The sequence below is a fragment of the Condylura cristata genome, unplaced genomic scaffold (genome assembly GCF_000260355.1).
Source record: "Condylura cristata isolate star-nosed mole 26May11 unplaced genomic scaffold, ConCri1.0 scaffold00021, whole genome shotgun sequence".
Classification (NCBI taxonomy): domain Eukaryota; kingdom Metazoa; phylum Chordata; class Mammalia; order Eulipotyphla; family Talpidae; genus Condylura; species Condylura cristata.
The window spans coordinates 6,364,299-6,376,620 of NW_004567122.1; the positions used below are offsets into that span (position 1 = coordinate 6,364,299).

Here is a 12,322-nt window from a genome sequence, read left to right on the forward strand (position 1 = left end):
GAATTTAGGGAAAAGTACATCAAAATCCCTCGTTGACTTATTAAATAGAAAACATTCAAAACTATTAATTTTGCTTCTTAAATATGTCTGTCTATTTACTTATATATATATATGACATTGTATAGATATATCTCTATGTATCTATATAGATATATATACACATAGCTATGTATTTTGAGAGTTTTCAAACCCTAAAACCATTCAGAATGAAAAATCTGATGTTTGCGCCGATTCCCATACTTTGAGGGTAACTGTTAACACTTTTGCAGATGTTCAGAAAAATAATATTCATACCTGTTTTTAAAAAGTAAGTAAATTTGTACTTAATATTTCTCATATTCCATCAGCACAGACATATCCATGCTGGAATTAAATAGCATTTAATTGCACGATATAAAAGTAACATTATTTTATCAGTAGGCTGTATTGATAAATGTTTAGCTTTCGTCCTGTTAATAACAATAAATATATTTGTATATAAATGTATTCTTGTAGGCATATCTTTAGGGCATATTCAATAATCCAGGAGAATTACCTAGTAAAGGATATCTGTATTACTATGTAGACATTATAACTTTTGAAAGATATCCAAAGTGCCTTAAAAGAGGTCCCCTCACCCGCAAGAAAGAAGTTTATTCCAGTGCCAAAAGTGATCCAAAGTTAGAATTTATCCAAGTAACCAGAAATAAGATTTGTGTTACTTTAAATGTCACCAAATAATAATAAAAAGTGAGAAGTGCTCTATTTCTCCTGTTTGCAGCCATTTATTTATTTTTTTGATATCTTGGTTAAGTTGTAACGATCTCTGCTATAGTTTGGAATTAAATGGGCCTGAGTTATACATACTTTATCACCATTGCCTCAAATGTACTGTTTCCATGATGACAGCAATCGATTCTATACCCGACTTTGAGGAAGAAACTCTGCAGCTAGTGCTAAAAGAACCAAGACTATGAGCTACACTTCTTCGATTAAAAAAAAAGGGGACTCCGTCACACTGCAGTAACAAGAACACGTCATTTACACGAGTCCCAGACCAGGTACAGAGACTCAAGCCGTGATGTCCACTCACTTACAGAGTGCTGCTTTGTCTTGTAGAATTGGCGAGGGAGCTGGATTTCACTGAGGAGCAGATTCATCAGATCCGAATCGAGAATCCTAACTCTCTGCAAGACCAGAGCCACGCACTGCTGAAGTACTGGCTGGAGCGGGACGGGAAGCAGGCGACAGGTGGGCTTCGGGGTAGCGAGTGGTCAGCTATTGGCGGATATGAGTCTTGCTTGACAAACCCTTTTTTTTTTTTTAAGATTTATTTATTTGTACATACAGAACTGGGGTACAGGCCAGAGCCTCAGGGGCAGCGAGAGGCTTCACCAGAGACAGAGTGGGGAGCAGAACAGGCAGATCGACGAAGCACACTGCTGAGGGGAGCAGTGGGCGGGTCAGGAGAGGTCTGCCACACCAAGTGGTCGCCTCCAGGGTAGGCGGGAATCGAACTCATGCGGAAGTGGCTTTAGCTTCTCAGTGCTGTGCTTAACCCTCTGCGCCACCAGGGAGGGCCCTCGACAAACCCTTTCTTAGGGCATAATTGACAAATGTCATGGAGCTCAAGTGCAACTGAGCAGAGAAGCAGCTCCACCCTTCCTAAACGTACCTGCTGCCTGGATTTGCCCTCTGTTCCCGAGAGCAGCGGTACTAGTGGGAAGCGAAACCACTCGTTGCTGGCAGGAAGGCGTGTGAACGACAGTCCTAAAAGCTTCTCAGTCTTCCAGTGGACACCGCTGCTTCATAGCGTTGTTTTACCACTAGTATGTTCCCTTCAGTTCCTGCTTCCCTTACCACAAAGGCCTTAAATGGGACAAATGTCCAGCAGATCGTCTGTATTATCATTCATATATGATATTGTCACCATATCAAAGAAAATGGGAAGCAATCCAGGCCATAATTTCTCATTCCTCAGATGCTCTAATTTTCTTGCACCCTTGAATGTCTCTGAAGATCAACCTAGGCACCTCAGTTATTCACATCTGTGCTATAAATTTATCTTTTCTTTTGCCGTTCTTCTAGTTCAGATTGTCAGAAAGCAAATAAAAATAGAGGACACCTAGTCAAACTTCAGTTTCAGGTAGTCCACACATACTTTTCAGTCTTGGTGTATCCCATGCAGTGTTTGGGATATACTTACATTAAAACAGCATTTGCTTTTTAGCAGAAGCTCACTGTGCCAGGGTGTCCTTGCATTATCTGGCAACCCTGGTTTTTGGGTGCCTACACTGTACCAGCACCCTTTTCTGCATGTCTGCTTGTTTGTTTTTTACAAATGTCTTTAATTGGGCTTGGGTTGACTCCCGTACACACGTCACAAATTTGTTATGGCACTGGAATGAAGGCGATGTGTAAATGGCTCCCCCTCAGATATAACAAATCCTGTTTCTCTAATATCCCAGATGTCAGTCTCATCGAATGTCTCACCAAGATCAACCGAATGGACATTGTTCACCTCATGGATACCAGCACAGAGCCCCTGCAGGAGCGCCTCAGCCACAGCTATGCTGAGATGGAGCAGACCATCGCCCTGGACCACAGCGAAGGTCAGACGTGTGTGGGGAGTGTGCGTGGGGTGCGTGTGGTGTGTCACGCACGGGGTGTGTGCGCACATGCAGGGAGGGTGTGAGTGTATGGAGTGTGTATATAAATGAGTGTGTGTGTGCATGCATGGGGGGTGTGCCTGCATGTGATGTGTGTGGTGTACACGTGCAGTGTGTGTACCTGTGTGGGCAGCTGTGGGCACATGGTGTGTGTACGCATGGGATGTGTGTGTGTACAGGGAGTGTGTGCATGTACGTGTGTGTGGTGTGCGTGTGTGACGTGTGTATGGGGTGTGTGAGTGTTGTATACGTGTCATGTGTGTGTCTGTGCCATCTATGTGGGGGGTGTGCTGGAAGGCCAACTCAAGGCACCAGACCTACCACCTCTCTTCTCTGGAGGGTGCGCTGTGGCCGTGCGGCCTCAGACATTGTTCCCGCCGCCCTGAGTGCTCCCTGCCCATTGCTTAGGCGGCCATAGGCTCATGCCTTGTCCTTCCACCATGGCCTCCATCAGCTCAGGTTGCTCTGACAAAATGCCATACGCTGGGTCATTTCAGTAGCAGGCATATATTTCTCAGTCTCCTAGATCAGGGCGCCAGCTTGGTTGGATTTGGTGAGCACCCGCCCCTAGGGTGCAGACACTGCCTGCTCACTGTGTCCTCCTGGGGGAAAGAGAGCAAGCTAATTCTTGCCTCTTCCTGAGGACACTAATCCCAGCCATGCGGGCTCTGCCCCGTGGCCTGTCCGTCTGGAAGGCCCAGCGGCCCCCAGTCATTCCCTTGGGATTAGGCTTCACCTTGTGAACTTCAAGAGGACACTCACATTCAGTTCACGACCACTTGCGTTCAGTTCCCTGATGGCACTTCTGCTCTTGTGCTTGTGTTGTGCTCACCCTTAGCCCGCCACCTCTGTTCACAGTGGGACCCTGTCACTGGCGGGACCATCCTCATCATGGGAAGCACCGCAGTCACTTCCTCTTTGGCTTCTTAATCAGCAGTTCCCCAAGCCTGCCCCGAGGAGGGGGTGTAGTCCAGCCCTGGGCCGAGCCCCTTTCAGGGCTGATGTTTCTCTAACCCACTCACCTTCATTTGCATGCCCTCCCCCCCCCTTCCTCAGTTTCTCCTATCTTTGCCCTTTCTTCTATCAAGCCTCCAATATTTCTCTCTGTCTTACTTATTCTAAGATGATGTGTAAGCTTCATGTTTCCTGGAAGAAAAAGAAATGATTATGAGCAAATATTCCTATCCTTCCATCTCAGAACCCAGCACCCTCAGTGCATCGGAATGTCTACACTCTGCCCTGCCATTACAATGTATAGAATTTCTTGGCTTTTTTAAAATCAGCATTTCTTCTTTAGTAGGAAGATCTCATTCCCTCTTATCCAGTGGAAGACTTTCTTCTGACTTCCCGTAGAGCAGGTCTGCCAGCATAAAGGCACTGTTACACACCCCTCTTTAAAGATAAGATAAAGAAAAGAAAAAAAAAAATCCTTTCTCCTTGCATGGTCCCTGATGATTTGCCCACTTCAAAGTCAGTCTCTCCAAAAGAAGAGTCTGAATGTCCTCTACTTCTTCCCATTCTCTTTAGAATTCTCTCCAGAGTGCAAGAGTGCACTCCATTCAGGCTCTTATCATCACTCAGCATAAAAAGTGTTCTAAAAATCCACCAATCAGGGCCCTCTGGTGGCGTAACGGGTTAGGACTCAGCACTGCAGGCTGGCCGCAGCCACTTCACTGTGAGTTAGATCCCTGGCCCCGGAGGTGACCCACCTGGCACGGCAGACCTCTCCTGACCTGCCCACTGCTCCCCTCAGCAGTGTACTTCGTCGATCTGCCTGTTCTGCTCCCCACTCTGTCTCTGGTGAAGCCTCTCGCCGCCCCTGAGCCTCTGGCCTCTACCCCAGTTCTGTATGCACAAATAAATAAATCTTAAAAAAAGAAAAAAAATCCATCAGTAATATCCATAGTGCCAAATGCAATGAGTAATTCTGAATTGTCTTCATCATAACTTCACCCATTGGTGACATTTGACATAGCGGATCTTTACCCAATTTTACTCTGCTCTTAGAGTTATCATAAATATGTATCTGTACAAATGTGAATGCAGTGAAGACAGAAGCTTCTCTCTGTTCACTGCTCTGTCTTCAGCATCTACCCAGCATCTGAACATAGTTGATACTCATGTATATCTGCTGAGTGAATAGGTGATGGTCACTCACACGTTTGCTAAACACCTTGTGTGACCCCTCACTGCTCTGGATGGAGTAAAACCCCTTATCCTGGCATGAGCTCTTCCTTAAAAAAAGGACCAAGTTCCGAGTGTTAATGCAAGTTCTCACTTGCAGATAAGTTTGAATAGTCCCTGACTCGTCATAAATATTCAGAATGTATTGATAATTATTTCTGTTGTCACCAGCACCAGTGCTCGGGCTCCTTACCACTTAGAGTCTATGCCTGAGCCATCAAAGGTGGTGCCTGTTTATCAGCAGGTCTCCTGAAGATATCACACCCTCTCATCTTCCTTCCTGGTTCTCCAACCTCTGATGCCATTCACTGGCTGGCCCCTGGGGTCTGTCCCCTCTGCTTTTAAGTCACCTCGCTTGCCTGACCTGCCCTGAATGACCAGCATTTTGAAGACAGAAGTGCCTGGTTCACCCAGAGATGCCTGTTCCTTTGCTTTGCTCCTTCATATTCCATATAACAGTGACGTTATCCTGTATTTGTCTTTCTAACTTATTTTTTTAAAAGATTTATTTACTTATGCATCCAAGAACTAAGGTACAGGCCAGAGGTGTGAGGGGTTGAGAGGATTCACCAGAGTCAGAGTGGGGAACAGAATAGGCAGATTGACTGACATACACTGAGGGAAACGGTGGGCAAGACAGGAGAGGGCCACCACGCCGAGTGGGTCAGCTCCCTGGCCAGGGATCAAACTCGTGCTGCAGTGGCTGCAGAGAGCTTCATAGTGCGGTGCCCTTAACCCATTGCACCACCAGGGAGGGCCCTTCTTCTGACTTACTAAATGCTCATTTAAGTAGACAAGCTGCGATTCAATACTAAACTTACCGTGTTGTCCTGCAGGATTCTCGGTGCTTCCAGAGGAACTCTGCACTGTGCCATGCAAGCAGAAAGAAGAGCCAGCCGCTTGTAAAGAAGGCGAATCCTCCGATCACCCTCCCATCGTCTCCGAGGAAGACATTTCTGTTGGCTATTCCACTTTTCAGGATTGTGTCCTCAAAACTGAGGGGGACGGCTCAGCCACAGAGCTCTTTGCCCACACTCCCAAGGATCAAGTGCAACAGGATTTCTCAGGGAAAATGCAAGACCTGCCAGAAGAGTCACCTCCTGAACGTCAGCAGGAATACTTGTGAGTTTCAAAAGAAAGCCTGTCAAAAGCAATCCCAAAGAAACTAGCCCCTGTGGTCGGGGGATGCCAGGCAGGCGCAAGCATAAGTCACCACACCAATAAAAGTGCTAGGGCTAGAGAAAAAAAACAAAAAAAACAAAACAAAACCCACAAATATATGCCTATGAGTCCACACTGTACCTCTGATGAAGGCTTTATTTCTAAAAATTACGTTTCTTGATGCAGCATTGATTTACAACAGTGCATGTGATCTGTTGGGGTGGGCTTGCACTCCTCTGGCATCGGTGAGCACACCACCAGAGAGACCTAGAATCCTCCGCCAGTGCTGGGCCTTCTCCCCTCTTGGCTCCCCACCCCCTTCCCTGTCTGGTGGCCTCAGTTCTGCTGCATATTTCTAGTTTATTTTGGCTTGGTTCTCTCTGTCCCTGTGCTTTGTTCCTTTATAGTCACATAGCAGGGAAGTTCTCCTGCATTTGTCTTTCTTCTGACTTATTTCAAAAAGCAAAATGTTTAAGAGACATCGCTGTGACAGGTCTGTCGGCCCAGATTTGCTTGAACCACCTACTGGTTCTGTGACTTTCATCAAGACCCTAACCCCTTTTAGTCTTCATTTCTGTATCTAAAACTCACGCTGATAAATGGGTAAATGCACAACCTGTGGCCTTGACAGTGTCGAAGGTCAAGGGCATGCCCTGGAAAGCCTTGCTTAAACTGGAAACTCACGCAGACCTGGCAGCGCACAGGTGTGAGGCGCAGGGCTCCCCTTCTCTGTGGCCCTTCCATAGGGTGCCTGTGTGCCCTGGCCCTGGAGCAAGGATGGTGAGGGCTGAGGGGTCCGCCCTATGTCGTCCAGCAAAGTACTGAGGTAGGGAACCATAAGAAAGAAATGCAAACAGTAGAATCTATAAAAGAAAACAGAAGTGCAAGGCACTTCTGTGTTCTCGCAGACCATTGAATGAGACTGTTGCCGTGGAGCGGGACAAAGAAAGGTCATCTGGGTGCTTCTGGCTGAAGGAAGCTGCACAAGCAGTGCAGGGTGTCATTCCAGGCTTTATGAACACAAAGGAGAGGATGTGGAGGTACACTTGTCTAGGAGTCAGACCCTGAGAGAGCTGAAGCGTCCCTCCTGGGGTCTGAGAACAGGGAGTCAGCAGGGAGCGCCATAGCGTTTCTGTTGCTGCTCAGTGAGTTTGTGGTTTGGGGTGCCTGGAATGTAAGGAGAGGGAGCTTCTTCCACTGATCCCCAGCTTGCGGTTATAAGGGAGAACAAAGAGAGAAGGAAAAAGGGGAAAATGGGAAGCAAAGAGGGAATATCAGAGCCATGTCTAGGGCATTTAATCTTATAGCCTGTGGCAGAAAATAGCAGGCAATTGTTAAAAAGAGCAGCCAAAGAAGAGTTATTTTCTTAATCCCTCAGATGATAAAAATATCACACGTATAATTATAACTATATTAATGTGGCGTTCATATGTTGCTTTTTTAAAATATTGCCAAATTTTGATTTGCTCCAGAAGCCTTTTGATGGTAACCTCCTCAAGCCTCCAATATCACCTTCAATCATCAAAGAAACGCTAAAGTGAAAATGTGTATACTCACAGAGATGGGGAAACGGCACTACATTTTAGGATAATACTAATGTGTAGACTGGCCCCTTCCCATTCCATGCTAGGTCAGCGTATGCCTATACTATATCTTACAGGCTGATTGTCCTTCAAATGTCATTTCTTGGCTAAATCCGTGAAGGCGAGCTCCGTCTGCCCGTCCAACGCGCGGAGGGAACTGCGCATGCGCCTTGCTCTAACTGGCATTTCCTTTGCAGTGTGACTTCCCCAGGGACAGAAGTGTCAGAGCCCAGGGCCGCGGCAGTCTCGGGTTCCCCCAGCCAGACCCCTGAGGAAGTCAGTACCCCTCCTGACGGGGAGCGGCCCTACCTCCAGACCCCGGCCCCCAATGAGCGGGGAGACTCCCCCATTATACAAGAACCCGAGGAGCCCCCAGAGCACAAGGAAGAGCACTCTCCCCGGAAAACCAGCCTGGTCATCGTGGAGTCCACTGACGAGCAGCCCCGGGCCCTGAAAAGAGCCGATGATGATGCAGCCTTTGTAAAGGTAAAACGTTCCTTCTCCAATTCATGGCCCACAGAGTCTGAGGACTTCGTGTTTTTTTGCAGTAGCACAGAAATGTCTGCAAATCAGTTCACCAGGACTGTGGAAAAACCTCAGTGATCCCCTGTAGACTGGGAACCAGTGAATCAAGGGGAAAATGGCATAGTTTCAGTTCTAACTATCTGACCGTAACCCTTACTCCATCTCTGGAAACCCTTTTACTAAGAAAAATGAAGAATGACGTCAGAAATATTTCTGACTTAGCTCTTCAAAATTAATAATTTTAGGTATGAAGTCTTTGGGAGGGATAATAGAGCCTCTGGTGAGCCTCCAGCACCTTAGCATTTATTTCTGAATGGAGCTAGAGAAAAGCATCTATTTCTTTGCATGATTCTCAGAACCAGTTAGAAAATCTCACTTCTAAATTATTTAACTAAACAGATATGAAAATCCTTCTATGTGGCACTTACATTTTTCACAGAATATTATATGATGTGATATAAAATATCAGTGAAATCATAATGGGAAAAAGGTCTGATAACTGTGAGATCACATCACAGTGTTTCCCTGTTCATTGAGATTTGACATTGTAAAGAGGCTATCTTAAGAAATCATGAAGTCACTTATTCTCATGATGTGTTCCAATGTTGATTTCCCTCAGTTTTGACTGAGAGGTTTGATCACTCAGAATTCCTGAACCAAAGGAATCGAGTGAGCAAAGGGAGACCAAGAATTTGCTTTAACTAATTTAATAGATGCTTCGCATAGGGACAAACATGAATCTCTGTTCAGTTAAACTTAAATTAGGTAATAGTTTTCCTTTAAAAAACTCAAAAACTGGTCATGGAGCAAAGTGTTTTTAAAGCATTTATATATATATGTATATATATATATATATATATATATATTAGAAGTAAAAGTGGACTATAAAGAATTAAGGGGTGGGGGGGAGTCATATATCTTTGGGTATAAAATTTGCATTTCTTTTTGTTCACTGTGAGGTTTGGGCAGTTATAGATAATGACATCATTCCATGAGTAGATTTTCATTCCAACTTGGCCTCTACACAGAGTCACACAAACTTCAACTGGACTAAAATGAATTCTAGTAAAAAGTGTGCTTTAATGGTGTCTGGGCTTAAAAGTTACCTGATTTAGTTAAAAGACTGTTGGTGAAGCGAAGCATAGACTTGTAATTGACATATGGATTATTTGTATATTTAAACTATTCTACGCATAAAATAAATGTTGAAAAGTTAGTCTGCAATCCAAATCCATTCCATTTCTGATGAACTTCCAGTTTGCCCTCTTGTTTCCTATCTTGACTATTCACTTCCCATAATCCCGACCTGAAGATGCAATTTTGGTCGCTCTTCTTGCTGATCATTTTGCTGGGCAGCCAAATCCTACATGTATTTAATGTTTAGAATTGACATGTTTTTCTTTAGCAGAAAGAATATAAAAACATATTGGGCGTTTTCAAGTATGTTGAAAAAAACTGAGTTTTTGTTTCTTAACAGCATTCCTTTACGACAGAATGACTTCACATACGGCTCCCAAGACACATTGTTATCATCTAAAATGATCTTCCTAGCTCACCTCTGGAATAGGCCCATGATTATAGTGGGATTTAGCTCTGCATCTCAGCTCCATTATAGAATGCATCTGTGTTATTTATAGCTGCTTTTCTTGATGCCAGGGAGATGGACTACTGGCTAGGTACTAGCCACAGGAGAGTTTTATTTCTTGCACAAAACGTCTGCTATTAGCAGAAGACAGGTTCACACCTTCGGGTTCTTCTGGCAAACCTCAGTCCAAGTGTCAATGCTCGAAAGTGTTAATTGTGTCGCTTGCATTCTGTGTTTACACTCGAGTAGCAGAAGTTGAAGTCCTTGTGGGCAGGCTACCTATTTCTTCTGGCAGATTTTGACAGCTGGGCACTTAGCTTGCTGTCAGAATTCCAGAATGATTTTGCATTTGCAGAAAAGCTTTATATTCTCACTCAAGTTTGAGGCGAGCCTTCTTGCCAAAGCCTCTTGAGTCATACTTGTAGAAAACCATGTGTGCCTAAGCAGAAAGCAATGGAGAAGTTCCTTAGCGTGATAAACAAAACCATGCTTCCATGCTTCCACCAGGAGCTAACGCAGGAATTAGGGGAGCTGGAGGTCAGCTCAGATGAGGAGACCATGGTAACTACCAGGGTGGTTCGCCGGCGAGTGATCATTCAGGTACCGGCCATCAAATGATGCACGTGCAGGCCAGTCCTGTCCCTGTAGCTCCTAGAGAGTGGTGGCCTGGAGCCGTGCAGGCTTGGCATGCTCCCTAGATAGTGCATGGCCGCTCCAGCAAATGCCTTAACTCTTCCCGGTTCTTCTTGGAACAAACATGGAGGCAATGCCAAGCGCAGCCTCCCTCTCAGAAAACCAACGGCAATCGCACGACTTACCTCCTTCGGGTCCCACTGCCTCACCTGGCGCTTCTCTGGTTTTGTTACACGTTTTACCTAACTTCGGTCAGATTTTCCTAAGCATGTCCTTACCCACTTCTTTTGGTTGTTTTTCTTTTGAACATACTACTCGACAGGATTTGGCATCTGAGCCATGCTTCTGGAGTGTTCTTTCTCTTGACTAACAATGCTTACCTGATAAGCACGTGGGAGTAATTCCTCAACAACGCTGCCCACACTGACGGGCTCTTTGCTCTCCTTTCAGGGTGATGATATGCCCGATATACCCCCGGAAACGGTCACAGAAGAAGAATACGTGGATGAGCAGGGACACACGGTGATAAAGAAGGTACAACAGGCCCCAGTCTGCGCACCGTGGCTCTCAGCCCCTCACCCCAGCTAGTGGGAATCATGCTCTGGCCCCATCCCTGAGAAACCAGATACAAGAATAAAATCTCTTGCAGGTTACCAGGAAGATCATTAGGCGGTACGTCTCCTCGGATGGCACAGAAAAGGAGGAGATTACCATGCAGGGAACACCCCAGGAGCCAGTGAGCCTGGAGGATGGGGACGGTTATTCCAAAGTCATAAAGCGCGTCGTCCTGAAGAGTGACTCGTCACAGTCAGAGGTGAGTCCACCACCCATCCTGTCCTCCATCGTATCGGCCTGAGGGCGCCATGGAGGTGGCTCTCAGTGGCACCTGCATTGACTGCCTCTCGACTGGGTGGGGCCTTGGAAGGAGCATGATCACCACTCTCGACGTTGTCTTTCTTTGGTTCTTTTCATTTCTGTTTTGAATTGAATTTGTAGTTGACCGCAGCAGAAACCTGAATGACAGATTCTAAGAGCTTCAAGGCCCACTTTCTGGGCAGGCTGTGTGTTGGGAAAAAAACCCATCAAAGTCCAGTTGGATTCCGGAACTCCAGGATGCTGTGCACGCAGGCTTTCCTGGGACACTGCAGAATAATATTTGAAATTGTAGTGTCTACATTTCATTCACTGAAGTCAGGACCCAGACACTCCTTGATGAATGGTTCTTTTCATCTGTTTCATGTCTCTCTTTTGGGAACATGTTTATTCCCTTTGACATGTGGTTTGTGACATTCCCACTGTCTTGCGTTCTCTCACCTCCTCAAAATTGTATTGTTATACCCACAGTGTGCTCTAGAAATGTGCCTATTAAATTTCTCCCACCTCTGAGAATTCCTGCTTGGAGGGCTGCTCTCAAATCCGTGGTGACAAAAATAAACCATTTAACTGTGGGATAGCGGCCACCCACATGTTGTCCCCCTACTTCCTCTGAGCAGTTGACGCCTTACTCAGGAAACTTCCTGGCAGATTTTCACACCAATGATGATGTGGTTGGATTTAGTGCAGGTAAAGTCATTATGTAGATGTTACCAATGCATTATCACTTGTCTTTTTTTTTTTCCCTGTTTCTTTTTTTTTCCAGACTACCGTATAACATTGTGGTTTTTTTTTTCTTTTGCCTCATCACTTCCTTGTTCCATTTGGGCAGCCAGAATTTGCATGTTATGTGTCCTTCATTCATTAGGTGACTTTGTCTGAGCCCAGCGTTTTGTCCAGTACCTCAGAGTTTCAGGCTGAACCAGTGGAAGGCCGTAGAGTCAGCAAAGTTGTTAAAACAACTATGGTTCATGGAGAGAGGATGGAGAAACACCTGGGGGATGCTAGGTTAGCCACTGATCTTCCTTCAGCCAAAGATGACTTTGAAGAGGTATAGAAGCTTCATCACTTTGTCTTTGTGTGTGTGTGTGTGTGTGTGTGTGTGAGAGAGAGAGAGAGAGATTGATTCA

The 12,322-nt window shown here is 45.6% G+C and overlaps 1 protein-coding gene across 25 annotated transcripts in view; it reads left to right on the plus strand.

Moving 5' to 3' along the window:
• ANK2 (ankyrin 2, neuronal) overlaps window positions 1-12,322 on the plus strand; it is a 493,620-nt gene that overhangs the window by 474,069 nt on the left and 7,229 nt on the right. For 19 of the 25 annotated variants that reach the window (XM_012727793.1, XM_012727798.1, XM_012727801.1 and 16 more), the window contains 8 exons: window positions 1,099-1,230; window positions 2,448-2,591; window positions 5,669-5,954; window positions 7,774-8,062; window positions 10,194-10,286; window positions 10,770-10,853; window positions 10,969-11,133; window positions 12,061-12,243. In XM_012727793.1, coding sequence (XP_012583247.1) covers window positions 1,099-1,230; window positions 2,448-2,591; window positions 5,669-5,954; window positions 7,774-8,062; window positions 10,194-10,286; window positions 10,770-10,853; window positions 10,969-11,133; window positions 12,061-12,243 — 1,376 coding nt within the window. The remainder of the gene's footprint in view (window positions 1-1,098; window positions 1,231-2,447; window positions 2,592-5,668; window positions 5,955-7,773; window positions 8,063-10,193; window positions 10,287-10,769; window positions 10,854-10,968; window positions 11,134-12,060; window positions 12,244-12,322) is intronic. The other 6 variants (XM_012727795.1, XM_012727809.1, XM_012727807.1 and 3 more) reach the window with 2 other exon arrangements.